The sequence below is a fragment of the Dipodomys spectabilis genome, unplaced genomic scaffold, assembly GCF_019054845.1.
Source record: "Dipodomys spectabilis isolate Male_0828 unplaced genomic scaffold, ASM1905484v1 ptg000095l, whole genome shotgun sequence".
In the NCBI taxonomy this organism is placed as follows: domain Eukaryota; kingdom Metazoa; phylum Chordata; class Mammalia; order Rodentia; family Heteromyidae; genus Dipodomys; species Dipodomys spectabilis.
Genome location: NW_024870772.1, coordinates 18348404 through 18367315, shown reverse-complemented (window position 1 = coordinate 18367315; position 18912 = coordinate 18348404). Strand labels below are relative to the sequence as shown.

At 37.8% G+C, this 18912-nt stretch overlaps 1 protein-coding gene across 2 annotated transcripts in view; it reads left to right on the top strand.

Moving 5' to 3' along the window:
* Vwa8 (von Willebrand factor A domain containing 8) overlaps positions 1-18912 on the top strand; it is a 295472-nt gene that overhangs the window by 207923 nt on the left and 68637 nt on the right. For both annotated transcript variants that reach the window (XM_042685395.1, XM_042685396.1), the window contains one exon: positions 380-584. In XM_042685395.1, coding sequence (XP_042541329.1) covers positions 380-584 — 205 coding nt within the window. The remainder of the gene's footprint in view (positions 1-379; positions 585-18912) is intronic.

Genomic DNA, 18912 nt, shown 5'->3' with positions numbered 1-18912 from the left:
TCTTTACTTCCCCAAGCTGTGATATAGATAAGAGCAAATATAAAGAAACTGATGATGTTGCGAACTCAGTTTTTTGTGTTTCCTGGGGCTTGAACTCTGGGCCTGAGCACTGTACCTGACCTTTTTTGTCCAAGGCTAATTTGAACTCTACCAGTTGAGCCACAACTCTAAGCTTTTTGGTAATTAACTGGAGATGAGAGTTTCATGGTCTTTCCTGCCCAGGCTGGCTTTGAACCATGATCCTGAGTAGCTGGGATTCCAGGCGTGAGGTACCAACACCCAGCTGTGAACACACATTTTAAGCAGAAAAAGACATAGCAAATGTATCATGTGCTTTGTGTTTATGGTTTCTTAGCTGCACTTTGGATTCCCTTTTCAGCCCCAGCTCTCTCTCACCATATACCACGTGGCTATCTGCTATTTCGGACACCGATGCACTGCTAGCTGAATGGAACAAAAGTGGCATCGTTACTGTTGACATGGGAGGGTGTGTCAGGCTCTGGGAAACTGGACTGGAACGTCTGCAGCAGTCACTCCTGGAGTGGAGGAACATGATGGGGCAGGATGGTGACCAACACATGCAGGTAGCACTTGAATTTAATTCAAAACACACAATTGGGAAAATTGGATCAAACATTCGAATATAGTTGCTTAAATAGCTAAAGTAATCTTTAGATTCATAAGTTAAAACAAAACAAGTCTAATAGTATAGATGTGAGAAAGTAGAAATATGCCTTTGTTAAATTCATGCAAGTTCCTGACATGACAACACACAAATACAATCACCAACTTAGTTTTTTGTTTTTTTTTTTTTGTCAGTCATGGGGCTTGAACTCTGGGCCTGAGTGCTGTCCTACAGCTCTTCAGCTCAAGGCTAGTGCTCTACCACAGCTCAAGGCTAGTGCTCTACCACTTTAGCTACAGCATTGCTTCCGTTTTCTGGTGGTTTATTGGAGATAAGAGTTCCACAGCCTTTCCTGCCCGGGCTGGCTTTGAACACTAATCCTCAGATCTCACAGCCTTCTGAGTAGCTAGGATTACAGGCATGAGCCACCTGTACCCGGCTCAACTTACATGTTTTAACCTGACACGTTGGCCAGTTTCCAGTACCATCTTTGTATCTGTTCTTGCTTTCACAACACATCTCCTAGCTACCTAGGCAACAGAACACTAAGAATCTGGCACTTAGCAGACTCATAGAAACCTCTAGATTATCAAGATACATTGTACTCATAAACTGACATGTTCAATTGAAACCCCTTTGTACAAGTACTTAAAGATAATTTGAAAAGCAACCTCTAGACAAGAGAAAGTTAGCAAAATATGCATCCAGTAGAACTTTTATCAATTGCCTGCAATCCAGATAATTCAAGGTTAGCAGTTACTATGAGTTGACACAACTTGCCATGAAGAGAACATGGGAAAGGCCACCAAAGCCAAAGGAAACCCAACCATCCCAGGCATCACTCAGCCAGCTCCTCCCGGCTGTTGTGTGGAAGAATGAGTAAGGCATCATAGTCTATAGGAAGCACAGAATAAAAGGATTGGTTGGTAATTTTTTAAATTTTGATTTCAAAATAAAGCTTCCCTTGTTTACATATCATTCTTATCTACCAAAAGAAAAGGTACCTTCCTGCCAGAATGGTTGCTCTGCCAAAGAGCCAGTCAGTAAGACACTTCCACCAATTATTACATTAGTAATAGGCTAATAATTACTATTTTATATGATTATTTTGCAATCAAAACAGAAATACCTATGTGGGTAGATGAAATGAACCTTTCTGTTAGATACTTGAAGACTTAAAAGTCTGTTTTGGAAATCTCAATCCAAGTCAGCTAGCAATTGCATATCCTTTTGAAGGCACAACAAGATATCACTTTAATTAAAGCAAACATATTGCTCTAAAATAAACATAGAATGTGGTACAATGAAGTATTGACATAGCACAGGAATCCTTCTCCATACCTATCCACCATCCAAAACAATATTTGAGAATTAATTACATAGGATTTCCTCTCGTATTATTCTAAACACTAAATTACTTCCCTCTTTGAATTGTTTCTGTCCTCTAGTCATTGAGGCCTAATTGTAAATACTGTTGTATTTGAATTTCATCTACTTTATTTGACTTGCTCATATGTTGTAAAAAAAATCAAAGGTCACATTTTCCAGTGGTCAAGCTTTGTGTCCTTTTTTTTCCTCAAAAGGACTTTATAAATAACCTTTGCTCATGAGTTTCATAATGGTTCTTAATTGTCTGCAAACTTAACCTCTTCTTAGTTGTCACCAGAGTTCTTGTCTTCTAAAGACTTCTTCGTTTTCCCAGCTCATAGTATAGTGTCCTAGTACACAACATTGATCTTTGTTGCTACTCACACTTAGATCTGCTAAGTGTGCTATAGGTAATAGAAGCTATTTGATCACAACTGGAATTCTTTCAACTGTCACAAATTATTTTATGCTTACATGTATACAAATCAGTACTTATTCAATGAATAAATAGCATAGCGATATATAGCTAAGTTAGAATTGAATAACATTATAGTATCTAACATCTCAAGAATGACTAAAATATTTGGCTACATTGTACAGTATATTATCTGAACTTTTCCTAAATGCAGTATTTTCTAGGAAATAACTAGTTTTATCATCCTAGCTCAAAGTTCAAATTTTTTCAGAAATTAGACACAATTAGTAATAAAGTTATTGAGATCAGAATTAAATGACAGATTCACTTGAAAAACTAGGATAGCCATTTGTTAGTGTTCTTCTTTTATATATACAGTTCCATTTTGGTTGATTCCAAATATACATAGTTATATACATACTCAGACAAGAAACAAATGGTGAACATAGATCTTTATGTTAAACGATAGGGATGAATTGTCCAGTCTGCCATTGTTTTAAGTTTTTGTGAAGCCTCTTGGTAACTACTGAAACAATGTACTTAAACGCTCTTATGTAGGCCTACTCTTACTATTTGCAAGATGGTTCAGCCAGATCTATTTCTCTTGTACAGTTCCTTTCCTTTTTGATCATTCAAAGTACCTCATTTTGGACACCTTACTCAGCACAGGTCTGCTTCTAACTTTGGAGCTTGGAAAATGACCCTCATAGAAGTAGTTAGAAAAAAGTAATTGGTACCCTACTTAAATTTGCTGACTATAAGCAGGGTTCCTTGTCACTGGTGGAAATGACCTGATCTCCATCTAGTGGCAAAATGGGTTTACTACACATCACTACTACTTATGTCTTTGCACTTTAGCAGTTTTGAGTCACCCCCCCCCCTCCCCCCAGGCCTTCTGACAATGAGATTTACACACCCTTGTCTTGTGTAGCTCCTGTTGGACAGTAGGTGCTAATTTAGGTCAGCAGTAAGACATTGAAGATAATCTTCCAAGCCATGTGCTACAACTGAGCCCCACCTTTCCCTGATTTCTCTGCATAGTAGCAAATGAATCGTCTATATTTACACAAACAGTGAAGTCCCATGCATTATCTCTGTCCTTTATGTTTTTCTACAGTTAAGTCTTCCAGAAGTACCTGCTTTGAAGCCAATGTTGATTTTATTTTTTGTCAAATGAATTCACTGATGTATTTTTTTAATGAGTACAAGTTTGTAAGAGAATACTAAACTGAATTCTACATATAAAATGTGTTCATTAATGTGACACGCTTTGACAGCACTATATTTCTCCTACAGTAAACAACTGTGACAACAAATTCAAAGCATTGCTCTAATTCTAGTTCCTAGAATCTATTATTTATTTTTACACTCTATGTTTTTAGAATTATGAGTTAAATGTAAGCCAGAATTATTCTAGTCACATACCATAGTGTTCTCTATAAAGTACTTTTTTCATATTTTTACTTTGTTGCATTTATATTTCTCTCAAGTGTTGTTGAACCTACAGAAAGTAACTCAGAAATAAACTCAATCTTTTCTAAAGGCTCCTAGGCACTGTTTTATATGGACAAAATGTTTAAAAGAATATAGCTACAAATATCATTTTCTAATTACAGTAAAAAAAATCAGTAGATATTCCATATGTTACTGGGAGAATCTCTTTGAGACCTTCAAATAGTACTTCCTTAACTGCATACTTTAAAAGTGAATAGTATCTGCTAAAACTCATATAGATTAGCATTGATGCATCCTTTTAGATAGACAAAGCTTATAGTTATGAAATTGGTATTTGGGAGGAAAGAGATAGAAAAAATACACAGAAAAGATACTAACCTATTAATTACCATTAAGCCAATTCTATAGAACTATAAATAAATGTAGTTTTAACATATCAGTAACTTAGGTTTGTCTTTGTTTTTTGTTGTTGTTATTCTGGTTTTGTTGTTGTTTTAAGACAGGATTTCCTATGTATTCTGAGCTAACCTTGAACTATGTAGCCCAAGCTTGCCTTGGACCTATAATCCTGCTTACTCAAACTCTGGAGTGCTGGGGTTACAGGTATGCATTGCTGTACCTGGCAGAGTTGGCCTTTCTCTAACCACTAGTCCAACAGTTTTACTTTTTTTTAAAGCTTTCAGTAGATGTCTATACAATATTTTCAGGTTTTGAAACCTCTGATCTATACACTTGACACTCTTAGTAAATTTAGTTTTTTAATATACAGGTTAAGTTATTGCCAAACCATCTGATGGTACACATTTTTGTTCTTTTATTGAAAAAGACATGGTCCATTCTTGTATTTCATTCATTGCTTTAGTCTGTAATGGGTAACTGTAATAGAATGACTATGTTTTGAAGGATTGATGCATGTACATATATCCATTGAAATCTTTCTTGGCCTAGAAAGGGATTATCTTTTTAACTTTATAATTCTCTGTCATATTCCTAGTGATATGCCAATAGACCTGGCTCTTACCAAGATGGTCTAGCTGTTTGCCTAGGTGGTAACCCTTAGTCAGTGCCTCTAAATTATTTTTCCTGTGAGGCCACCACCCATCTGCCCAGGGAACTCTCTCTCAATCCCGCGCAGGCCATGCAGTGGTCTGCATTCTCAGAGGTTCCCTGCCGGCAGCTTGCAGTGAATGCTTTGTCCTGTAAATTATTTTTCTATAATTTATTCCTATTAGACAAATCCAACCAAAGAAATTCATTGTGGTTTTCAGGTGTACCTACTGATGATACATGATCCCTTAGAAAGGGTAGTAAGACAGGTCCAATAGGCCTGTTCTCATTGGGGTAAGTGGGGCCCTGTTAGGTAACTTTCTTCATTAGTATGGCCAAAATAGTTGACAGAAATGACTTGAGGGGAACAAGGATTTATTTTGGCTCATGATTTCAGGAGGTTCAGTGCATGGTCTCTTGGCCCCAGGTTCTTGGCCACATCATGGCACAGGAGCATATAACAAGAAGAGCTTTTCTCCCCATGGCAAACAGGAAGCAGAGAGAAGATGGGACTGAGGGTCAGGTATAACCTTTAAAAGCACAACCTTAGTGACCTATTTCGTCCAGCCAAACCCCACCTCCCAAAGTTTCCACAATCTCCCAAAATAGTGCCACCAGCTGGTTACCAAACAGTGAAAGCTTGAGCCTGCAGGAGACAGTTCATATTCAAACCCTAACAGGGGGTTATTAGCAGTATTTGCTAATTTCCACAATCTAAACATCTCTTCTATAACTGATTCCAAGCTACTAAGAGTTAACAATCTATTTGCAAAATTCCTATGTAGCAAGTCTTTCTCACAAACTGGTACCCTTCAGCTCCAGGATGCCACTGGTTTAATTAAGTCTTTATCAACCAACTCCCTGGAGAGAAATATGACAGTTACCTAAGAACAAAGCCTTTCAAAAATAGGGCAATGCAAATATGAATAGAGAAAGGTAACAGAAAAGAGAAAGGAATATGGATCACCTAGGTAAGATCATGTCACACTATGGGAAATGTGCAAGCCTGCAGCAGTTCCCAATTACTTTGTTCCGTGGTCCGTCCATTACCAGTCATTTGGTTTTAGCAACAAATTGGAGGGATGGTCCTCCCACCTCCCCAAGTGAGATAACATATATGAATTCTCTTACATACTTCAGCACACTGCTAGTTGATTTTTATATCACACCAGAATTAATGCTTCCATTGATCACAACATTATCAGAAATGCAATGCAACCAATATAATACAACCACAATTAAATCAACAGCCACTTCCTCAGGATAAGCATCAGCAGAGTTATGATTTTAGGGAGGCTATGTGTGTTTTTTTTGTGAACATACTGTACAGAGGGGTTACAATTACATGGGCAAGATAATGAGTACATTTCTTATCAAGCATTGCGGAGGCTATGTGTTTTTATCAAGCTTTTTGCATATCCAATGAGAATCCTACACCCTATAAATTATGAAAATTGAATGTTACAGGATTTTAAGCTGTTTAAAGATAATAAATGGGACATATCACTGTGGCTCAAGTGGTAGAGCACTGGCCTTGAGCAAAAGAAGTTCAGAGACAGTGCCCAGGCCCAGAGTTCAAGCCTCATGACCAGAAAGAAAAAAAAAGATAACATATTTTGGGAAAGGCCTAATTTTAAGACTTTTCAGTTGTGAGTACCAGTGATGGAATACCTCCCTAGCAAGCAGGAGATTCTGAATTCAAACCCCAAAAGTAAAAGAAATTACTTTTCAATTCATCAGCAGGAATATTTCAACTCCCTTCTCTCATGACAAGCTTTAAGTCATTATTTTATATTTTCTAGTATATCCCCAATGAATATTGTTTAGCAATATGATCAGGAAATAAAGATACCATATTAGCAATATTTATCAAGGGTATAAGGAAAGCAAATTAATTCATTATGCCAGTTATGTCTTGAGCTGTCAAAGGTAATGAGGAGGTTGATTCTCAATGGCTCTGGAATTTTTACAATCTTGAGCTTATTAAGTATATAATCAACACATCACAATAATTCTAGAAATAGATCTTCTTGCCATTATATTTCAAATAAAATTATGATTTTATTCAAAAGCAGAATACCTTGTTGTTGAATAGCATACAATTTGAAGGTGTCAATCCTGACTTGAAATCTTGGTTTCACATTATCTGTACTTTGGTAAATTACATTCTTTTGAAGCCTCATTTTTTTTTCTTGTATCAATTTCCTGGAGTTCATTTTGATAAATATTATTTTTTATGATCAGAGATACATAGGCATTGAGTCTTGTATTCCTCCCCTAAGAGTATCCTCCTTTGGTCTCACTGTGTGTGAATGCCTTGAGTCCTTTATAATTAATTGATCATGTTCTGGTGTATTTTAGATCTAGCTTCCACATATGAGAGAAAACATATGCTGTTGAAGCCTCAGTTCCTAACCATAAGAAAGATAATGCTAACCAGTGTTCTAAGACTCAAGTCCAAAGGTAGCACATATCACATCTAGCTGCTCTGCCGAATGCAGTACATGAAGAGATTTATTGCATGTGTCAGACACACAGTGGGAAGAGGCAAATTACGAATTTCAGCTTATCTTCAAGGTACAAACATGAGTTACAGCTTTAAATAGAGAAGAATGGAGGCAGAGGATGAGAGGTGTGCATAATTATTAAGCAGTCCCAATCATGGGTGTGATTTTATGGCCCAAGGTATGGTCCAGTTGCTCAGTTTATATCAGAAGTGGTCATGTGGGCCTTTGTTACAATTTTTTTTTAAGTCATTGTGCCCAACAGGAGAGTAGCTTTAACTCCTGCCACAACATGTTATCTCCTCAATCCTGTCTCTTCCTGTATTCCACAGAGACTTAGAGCAAAGGTCACAGATGCAAGCTGGGTTGCTAAGCTTCTATCCTGCTTTTCATTCTCCTTTGGATTTTTCCAGGCCCAACTGAGACGTTAACTTTTTTTTAAAGCAAGAATAGCTTCTAAGCACCTATCACAATACCATTGGCCCTTATAAGGTTCTTGTAAGAAATACATATATCAATGCCTGGCACACAGTAACTATTTGGTAACAATACAAATTAGAAGCTTAAACTTTAAGTAATATTAGGCTACCGAATTCTTTAATACTTACATGGAGACGAAGAAATGAATAAGTAAAATGAAACAGTGCTACACAAATACCAAATACTAAATCATGACCCAATGAGTTACATAATTCATCATTTATCCTGATGTTAAAATGTAAGCTCTGTTTATAATCCTGTTTGGAAAAACTTTTGTCAGGCCCAAAAAAGGAATTTAAAAAATGTCATTTGCTTAAACTTTGTCAGCTTGAAGGAAAGCAGAAAATTCAATGATGGGACAGTTGTCAGCAGAGGATTATAATGTTTGTTTAACTTTATGCAAAAGACAAATTAGAAAAGTCTAAAAAACACTCAGCAAAATATACATCATTGAGCCTGAGACCAATAAAGAGAAAGTCAAATTTGGAGCTTCCTTAGTTTTCTCTTTTACAGTTTTTCTTTTACAACTTTTGTTAGTTTTAGGACCTGAAGACACTGTGCTGTTCCGCAGGTTGGAGCTTGCGTGGCATTAAATGTGGAATATAAACTGGAGGTTTGTAAAGTGACTACTTAGTCATCTCATCTAGATTTTCTCCTCCATCTTCCACTTCTAAGCAACTGGCTCTCTTTTACCCTTGAAAAATATAAGGCTCACATATACAATCCCAGCTGCTTTTAGGAGGTTAAGATCTGAGAATCGAGGTTCAAATCCAACCTGGGCAGAAAAATCTAGGAGACTCTTATCTCCAGTTAACCATCAAAAAGTTGAAAGTGGAGGCATGGCTCAAGTGGTAGAGTGCCAGCCATGGGCAAAAAAGCCAAGTGAGAGCATGAGACTCAAGTTCAGGCCTCAGTAATGTAAAAGAAAAAAAATCAGGAGCTGAAATGAAAACTCACACAGTGTTTAGGGCCAAAAAAGAAACTGTACAACCAATGGGAAAGTCCTCTTTCCTGCTAGATTCAGGGAAGTTGGCATCTATACGTTACCAGAAAACTAAAACAGATGGAGTTTTTCCTTAATAGATCTACCTGTGGAAAAGTCCCAGCTTTTAAAAGCAGATAAGAACCCTACTTTTTTAGTGCCTTGCTCTTAAATAGCAATGAATAACCTGTTATCCAAAAGATGGGAAGAGAAAAAAAACTTGGAAAAATAGAGGAGATGCAAGCAGTAGTAATATTTCACAAAGTGATAGTTAAGAGAAGCTATTAAAATCAACACACTATTTTAACACGAATCTTCAAAGAACAAAGAAGTCCTAAAAATTAAAAAATAGTAGCAGAAATATAAAAACTAAATAGCAGGGATTGGGCATTTGGAAAGTCTTCCAGAATACAAAGAGAATTTAAATGCAAGATAAGGAAGTTTTATCTGACTGACAAATATGAATTTTAGAAAGAGAAAAGGACACAAGAAGTAACTTATAAAGAATTTCACTGAACTAGAAACAGATGTTAAGTGCAACAAATAGAAAACATAGCAAAAAAAAGTAAAAGTGGAGGTGTGGTTCAAGTGGTAAAGTGCTAACCCTAAGTGGGAAAAGCTAAGGGATAGCACCACACCCTGAGTTCAGGTACCAACACACAGACACACACACACACACACACACACACAATTTTAACATTCTTTCTCAAGAAGCTGCTATGTAATGTGTTCTCACCAAAAGGAAGAAATAAAGAAAAAAGAAAGCATGGGTAAAAAGTGTATTAAGCTAAAGAAGAAATAATGAATGAGCAGGATGGAGCAGGATGATTGTCAAACAATGTTCTAGAATGACAGCTGTGTAAGAGGCTTGGAAATCCTAAACAAATGAAAAGACGGGGTGGCGGGAGGACTCTGGGAAGGGATGGGAAGGGGAAACAAAGGAGGAGGCTACAATGCTTGATAAGAAATATACTCATTATCTTGCCCACCTAATTGTAACCCCTCTGTACAGTATTTTCACAATAAAAAATAAATAAAAATAAAAAAACATGCAAAGACAAAAGGTTCTAGAGAAAACATCTGTCTTAAGAAAGACAAACTAGTAGAATGATAACCTGATGATATAAGAGGAGAATTTTAGAACAATTTATGATAAGTAGATAAAACAAATTAAGCAGTAATAATACTTAAAAAGGATATTGATTAGTAGTGAAAATGAAAATGTAATGGTACATAATAATATATTAACTAAGTCATATATATTATAATAGAAATATACAGCAATATATAGTACGCGCTAGTATACATTTATTGTAAAGCAGACTATTACAGTAACAATGAAGTAAATAATATTGGTTTGCTGATGATAGCACTCTTATTTCGAGGATGAGAGACGGGAGAGGAATAAACACATTTGAAGTAATCCTTACCTTTTAAGTAGGAAGTTAATAAATTATGCCTGAAATTGAAAATAAAACTAACACAAGAATACTATTTAGAAATTTGGAAGTAAGTAGCAGAAGTAGTACTAAGCAGAGTTACAACAGTTACCTTTAGGGAGTAGGAAATTGTAGGAGTATGAGATGTGAGTTTGCTGTTTTTGTTATATATCTTCTAATACTATTTGCGTTTTGAAACTTTGTACAGTTATTTCATAAAAAAATTAAAATGAGGACAAGATAATAATTAGAAATTTGTCAAGAGGCAAATAGGAATAAGAACAGGTCTGATACAGTTCCTCAGGAATAGATTGATTTGATGTATCTGAACCATCGACACTTAAAACAGTAGATATATTAATGGAATTGGATAAGCTGTTTGTTGGTGGTGGTGGTCATGGGGCTAGAACTCAAGGCCTGGGTGCTCTTTGAGTTTTCGTGCTCAATACTAGCACTCTACCACTTTGAGCCACAGCCCCATTTCTGGTTTTCTGGTAGTTAATTGGAGATAAAAGTCTCAACCTTTCCTGCTTGGAATCACGATCCTCAGTCTCAACTCCTGAATAGCTAGGATTACATTTGTGAGCCAATGGCACCTGGCTTAAATAAGCTTTTTTTTTTTTTTTTGCCAGTCCTGCAGCTTGCACTCAGGGCCTGGGTGCAGTCCTTGAGCTTCTTTGGCTCAAGGCTAGTGTTCTACCACTTAAGCCACAGTGCCACGAATTTTTTTTTTTTTTTGGTCAGTCATGGGGCCTGAACTCTGGGCCTGGGCACTGTCCCTCAGTTTTTCACCTCAAGGCGAGTGTTCTACCACTTGAGCCACAATGCTACTTCCAGCTTATTCTGATTATATGGTGCTGAGGAATGGAAGCCAGGGCCTCATGCATGCAAGACAAGCACTCTACCACTGAGCCACCTTCCCAGCCCCAATGTTATGGCTTTTTAATTGTCGTTTTATCCCCACTTTAAAATGATTGAGGGCCCCACTTATGGAGTAAATACTCGTGTGTGTGTGTGTGTGTGTGTGTGTGTGTGTGTGTGTGTGTGTGTGTGTGTCTGTCTGTCTGTCTGTCTCTCTGTTGGTTGTGGGGCTTGAACTCTGGGCCTGAGTGCTATCCCTGAGCTTTTCAGCTCAAGGTGAATGCCCTACCACTTGAGCCACAGCCATTTGCGGTTTTTTGGTAAATTGGAGATACGAGTCTCACACTTTCCTGCTCGGGCTGGGTTGGAACCATGTTGCTCAGATCTCAGCTAGGATTACAGGCATGAGCCACCGGCACCAGCAGAGTAAATATTCTTTCCTGCCTCTCCTGAATGCATCTATAAAACCTGGACAGAACACATAGTAGCTATTGAAGTCTCTGAAAAAAATAAATGATAGCAGATGAAATGAGAAAAACTAAATTTCAATTACACTGTCTCAGCTATGAGTTTCCACATTTTCCCTCATTAAAATTAAATAATTAAAAAATAATAAGGGGCTGGGAAGGTGGCTCAGTGGTAGAGCGCTTGCCTTGCATGCCTGGGGCCCTGGGTTCAATTCCTCAGCACCACATAGGCAAAAAGAAAAAAAGCCAGAAGTGGCGCTGTGGCTCAAGTGGTAGAGCGCTAGCCTTGAGCTGAAGAGCTGAGGGACAGCACCCAGGCCCAGAGTTCAGGCCCCACGACCAGACCTGATAAATAAATAAATAAAGGTATGGAAAACATAGAGGAAGGTTGTTAAGAGAGTAGAAATAGGGCAATTTATCTGTTCTATGAAAATTCATATCGAGTCCAAATGAAGTATATGGTTAGAGGCAGAATGACAAAAGGACAAAGGGCAGAATTCACCCTTTTATAGCAGCATTAATCCCACCCATGAAGGTGAAGCTCTCAGTGTCTAATTACCTCTCTCAAATGTCTTACCTATCAATACTGTTACAATGGCAACTAAACTTGGACATGAATTTTTGACATTCAAACCATAGCAAGACACAAGGTCTGACAGGGGTCAAAATGATTTTCCAGAACTGGTTTTCTTTGAACTTCAGCAAAATTTCCTGGCAGAACAAAAAAACAAACAAACAAAAAACAAGATAGGGAATAGGACTTGCTTCATATGTTCACTGCTCACTTTCCCAAGAAGCACAGCCCACCTGTCTCCTACATGATCCATAGTCTAAAATCTGAGCCACCAGTGTTTTATGCTTCCATCAAAAACTTTCTAAAAACATTGGCTCCAAGGGAGAACTTGCACTATTTCTACAGTAGAAGTGGGAAGCTCTTGACTTAGGGCAGAACAGCTACCTGGCTAGCACACAAAGCCAAGAAACTAGATGCTGCTCTGTTCCAGAGGAAGCTGGCATCTCACTATTGTAGAAATTACTTTTCTTTTCCAAATCACTCTGCTCCCACAGTTTCACTTTTACTAGACAAGTATCAATCTTATTTCAGCCATGTTTTCATACAAAATGGGACTTTAAATGTAATATTTTTTTAAATAATTGATTTTTCAGTAATTGTCTATGAATAAAATAAAAACTTGCAAGTTCCATGTCAGTGAAAATTCTTTGTTAATGACATAGCCTTCCACAGCCCCAAGCAACAATTGATGCCTATAGATCCAAATATAATTCCCAATTTGTTCTAATTAACACCTTTTTGATGGATAAGAAGTTTTCCTGTCATGTCTTCATAGCTGCACTCTCATGGCTCTTTCATTTAGGAATCTCAATTCCTAAGGAATTCTGTGGGTTCCCCTTCACCCCAATATTTCCAGCTTATTTTTAGCCATACAACAACAGGGTTTATAATTGAAGCCTGGCTTCAGGAAGGTCAGCAAACTACAATTTCCTAGGGAGATGTTGGTGATGCAAGCTGTGGTGTTGGCAGGGTGTCATCTATTGAATTCAGAGGTGCTGAACAAACAATGGATACGTGAGTCCTTTGAAAATCCTTGAGCCAGCTAGTTCGGGCGGAGCACTTACCCCAGCAGGTTAGACACTGTGGGAGAGACTGAGATAGGAAATCTTATGTTTTATATAACTAGGGAGAAGAGACTGCTGATTTTGAAACAGTAGTATTACTGAACAATGTATATAGTTCATGTTAAATTAGGAAACTAGGGTTCTGTGCTGTAGTAGTTCAGAGGAGAGATGTCTATGCGGATAAAATGTATGAGTGAAGGAGATAGAGTTAGATGGAGTAGACTCTTTAAATGTATTTGAATAGCTAGAAAGGGAAAGACATTATAGGCAATGCAAAAAAAAAAACAAAAAAGGAAAAAGCAAGGATGACTGCAAGCATAAATATAAGAGTAAGCATGCTAGCCTGGCACTATAATCCTAGCTTTTCAGGAGGCTGATACCTAAGGATCACAGTTCAAAGCCAGCCTGGGCAGAAAAGTCCATGAAACCCTTATCTCCAATTAACCAGCAAAAAGTGAGCTAGGTGCTGGTAGCCCATGCTTGTAATCGTAGATACTCAGGAGGCTGAGATTTGAAGATCACAAATCAAAGCCAGCCTGGGCAGGAAAGTCTGTAAGACTCTTATCTCTAATAAACTAACACACACACACACACAGAAGCTGGGTTGTGGCTCAAATGGTAGGTAATACAGTATTAGCCTTGAGCAAAAACAGCTCAGGGACAGTGCCAGATCCTGAGTTCAAGCCTTAGGACCAGCACCAAAAAAAAAAAAAAGAAAGAGAGGGAGGGAGGAGTGGGGGAAGGGGAGAACAAGGAAGAGGGAGGGAGGAGAAGAAAGAAAGAGAAAGAAAGGAAGAAAGAAAGAAAGACCAGAAATGGATGTATGGTTCAAGTGGTAGAGAGCCAGCCTTGACTAAACATGTCAAGCAAGAGCACAAGGCTGAGAGCTGAAGGCCCAATACTGGTATACACACACATAACACCACACACACACACACACAGATTAAACATGCTGTATTTTCTTGAGAAGAAACACTATGCCATAGACTTGGACCCACAAATCCCAGGATAACCTGAGTCCAGACACCATATGAGCAGAGAGTAAATACTATGTATACTAAGCCCCAAAGTCCAGAGGGCAAATCTACCAGAAGTGTACCTCAGAGCAGAGGTGGCTAGAAGGACTTGTGTGGAAACTTCAGAAACACATGGAATAGGAATATGTAAAGACAGATAAGAGTTCATGTCTGTAGTCTTGCTGACGCAGGATATTTTTAAAAAGCAATTGAAAGGAAGCTCACTTTCCAGACCACCCTTAGTCTGTCTTCAGCATATCCTTTAGCCTGACATAAAACAAACCTTACTTAAGCAGATAGTCTCCTTAGGGAAGCAGCGTAACAAGGAGTCCAGTTCATAGGAGAAACCAGACTGAGGGAAAGCCCATTGAAGTCTGGAGATACTGTTGTGACTGGTAGTTGCTGAAGAGCAATTCTGAAGGTCACAGTGGCAAGGATGGAGATGGACAGTCTGGGAAAGAACCCTTAGTGCAGCAGGGGACAGGCCTGGGTAACAACCAGGCGTCAACCACCATGGAAACTGGCCTAGTGCAGGACCTGGGAGATAGGTGTTACTGGTGTCTGCTGTTTGGGTTTCTGCCAAAATGGCAGAACATCAAAGAAGTCAGGAAAGCTGGAATGAGGATGGGGTTCAGGCATTTGGTTGGTATAGAGACTGAACTCAGGGCCTGATGCTTGCTGGGGAAGTGTGCTGCCACTTGAGCCACACCCTAGTCCAATTTCAGGAATTTTGCATACACTGAGTTTGACATTCTGGTGATGGTTGAGCTGGTGTTTGAAGTTTTTAAGGAACTAGAGCTTCAAGCTAGTGAGAGTTAGAATGATCCCTACCAGAGATTTCATTGAAATCGTAAAAAACGTTAGATGCCAAGAAGAGAGAGATCCATTAAAATGCTCAGAACAAAAAAAAAAAACTTAAAAATAAAACTACATTTTTAGAAACACATATGGTCAGATGTTTCTAAAAGTATGTTCTCAGAACCTATTTTCTTAAGGAATCCACAGTCAAGGTGCTAAGAAGCACTATGTAACCTAGACACCTCGTAGAGATAAAATTACAACTAGCGGGTTTTGAGAATTCCCAATGTAAAGAAACATCTTTATTTAACTCAATAAATTTTGTTTGGCTATTGTGTGTGTGTGTGTGTGTGTGTGTGTCTGTGTGTCTGTGTGTCTGTGTGTGTGTACCTGGCCTGGGCTTGAACTGAGCTTCTTTTTTTGCTCAGTACTTTACTACTTGAGCCACAGTGCCAATTTCAATGTTTTTAGTAGTTTGTTAGAGATAGGAGTCTCAGACTTCACTGGCAAGACTGGCAAACTGCAATCCTTAGGTCTCAGCCTCCTGAGTAGTTAGAATTATAGGCATGAGCCACTAGTACACAGCCTGTTTTTTACTTTTTAGAAATATTTTAGCAATTTGACTGTTCCTGTGTCCTGTTTTCCCTGCCCCAGTTTCCCATGGACAACACCTTTGTGCTAGTTCTACTTCTCATTCATGATACAGCAGACAGGTCACATGTCATTTGTTACTTCAGAGAATACATCTGGTATGTGAGGTTTAGGTTACTGATAAAAACATGTCTTTCCCTTAACAACTTTGAAGAGAAGATCCATTATTCATGTGATTGCAGGTTTATTATGAAATCAGAAGTATCTAAGACAAGGTGTGATGGGGCACCAATATGAACTTGAAAGGCTAAGACAGGAAGATTGTAAGCTCAACTTGGACTCCGTACAGAGATCTTATCTCTGAAAGAAAAGTAAAAGTATGTAAAATGATGTTTGTCAGGAGCACTGAAAGTAACAAAAATTAGGCTAACACTAATTTAAGCTTCAAAGGGGAATTTAACTGGTCCAGAACCAAAAGACTCAAGATTGTCATGAGAGAGACCCAAGGAAGGGGTGACACTGTCCAAAAAGAAATGTATACTTTACCTGACATGTAACTGTACATCACCTTTACATTAACAATTTAAAAAATTAGGGGGAAAATGATACATCATGAGACCTCTTCTCTTTCCTTCTGTATCTATGCTTTTTCTCTGGAATAGCTTTCTTCTTACATAGTTCAGCTAAAGATGCATCACATGTAGAATGTCTTTCAATCTGAACAGTTCCTTACATGGCCTCAGTGTTTTTTGAAGATTACAAGTCAGTTATTATTTTGTAGGACACCTTCAATTTGGATGCATCTGTTTTCTTATTTTAGGGACAATTTGTGCATTTTTGGCAAGAACATCACACTGAAATAGTTGGTTCTTTTCAATGTGTCTCACTAAGTAGCTCAAGGACGATTTGTTCCAGTACTAGTGAGGTTAACTTTGAATATTTCACTACAGTATTCTCTTCACTATATTTGTCCACGGTGAAGTTACTATCTTTACCTTTTACAGTTAATGCATGTGTTTTGTGGATGTATATTTCTGGCCTATGTAAACATCTTACTTCATCAAATATTTATCCATTGGTTTCATTATCCTTGGTGATGGCTCTGATCCCACTATACCTTCTGTGAATACTGATTGACATTCCTTTGTTTTTATTAGTATGAACTCATGAATTTCCATCTCATTTAGCAGGTTATTGTTGCCCTCATGATCAATGTACACATTATTCCTATTTACCTAGGTCAACCTTTTACACAAAAGAAGTATTCTAACCAACTCACTGAATTAACCACTTGGATGGCTCTCCAGAGCCCTTGCACATCTGGATCAGCTTCTTCCTGATACTTCCCCACGCACACGCGCGTGCACGCGCGCGCGCGTGTGTGTGTGTCCTTCTCTTTGCTCAAGACCAGTGCTCTACCACTTGAGCCACAGCTTTACTTCTGGCTTTTCTGGTAGTTTATTGAAGATGAGAGTCTCATAGGTTTTCCCACCTAGGCTGGCTTTGAACCATGATCCTCAGATATCAGCCTCCTAAGTAGCTAGGATTATAGGTGTGAGCCACCTGTGTCCAGTGGTTATGTGTGTACCAAGTGTGCATTTAGTAGGAGACTCTAAGCTAACCTCCAGGAGGACTCTAACCCTACAATATAGGTGACATTGAGTCCCAGAATGCTCTATCACTCATAATCAAGTACATTGGAGGAAATCCTACAAAGGCCTAAGTCACCACATTTGTTGAATATTTTTCCTCATTGTAAGAAATATTTGTATTATGAACAAGGCCTAAGAAAAAAATACCTATTGTAACCTAGCCATCTCATTAAAGATTTGCTCAGAGATAGACAATACTGAAGCCATTGTCTACTTCCTTCAATAATATAATCATATTATTTGTTATTAAAATATATTTTTATCATTTTGTTTGATACTTATTTATCTTGTTATATTTAAGCATTAACTAAGTTTCTTCAGATTTCTGGAATTATTATTCCTACTGACCACAGGGGGGTGTCCATGAGCTTAGAACAGAAATATTTTAGATAAATTTACAACTTCAACTACCAAGAAATTCTTACCATTTTCCTATATTTAGAAATTGCAATTAGAAAACACAGTCAATAAGCTATGTTTTTGATCCAGATGTCTTGGTTCAATATTCTATTACAAGGTCTTTGGGTAATCAAAAGGATTCAGAACTGTTGGTAAGATGGTATCACCCAGAGAACTTTCCTCAGGCCAAACTTAAGGAATCCAGATCCTTCTCCTAATACTACCAGCGATATGTCATTTTGAGTGTTAACTTCACCTCACTGAGCTTCCATTTCTTTTTCTATAAACTCAGGTAGATTATAAACTGAGCAGGAAAACCCTTCCATAGAAGACAATAATGAATACAAAGTGTAAAATTTCTTAATACATATCAAAGATCTTCTCTATCCTACTGGTTTCTTTTCTTTTTGGTTTGTTTGATTTTTTAACTGGCTATTTACTATGTGTTAACTGCTCCTGACATCTTATCTCCTGATCTTACAATCCTACTTCATGAGTATGTATTATTGCTCCCATGCTCAGTTTGCAGTTAAGTAATTTGCCCAGGGCCCTCCACTAACAAAATACAAAGCTGAGATTTCAGTCGAAGTGTCTAATGCAGAAGCCCATGTTTTTATTTCCCTAGAATCAGAAGACTAGTTTTAATAGAGGTTGTAGTTTTAGAAAAGGATATACCTAATTCCATGCCTGGCAGAGCTTAGACTGAATGCTTACTGGTTTGTGTAGGAAATGTAGATGAGGACACACTCCATTTAGGAAAGAAGATTACTTAGCTTTAGCCTTGTGAAAATGAGAACCCAATCTGACGTTATCCTCTACTTTTTAAGACAAGACCAAAATCTAGATTTTAAATTGAAATTCCATTTGTTTGAATTTTGCCATCAAGTTAGAATTTTTCAGGTAGGAGAGAGGCAGAGTACTCTAGTACCTATCAAACACTCTTCCTCTTACCAAGATGGGCACTCAGGAAATAAAGTCCTATTCTCTTCTAAGCTTTTCCAAATTGCTGAATTTGCTTTCTTGCCCTGCAAACTCTCTTAGGGAATTCTCCTGAAAACAGAAGACTGACAAATTAGGCAATCTGTTTTTGAAAAGAAAAAATCTAACCATTGGAGAAAAAATCAAAAGAAGAGCTGCACCAACTGACACAATAAAATCATATGAAACTTAGATTT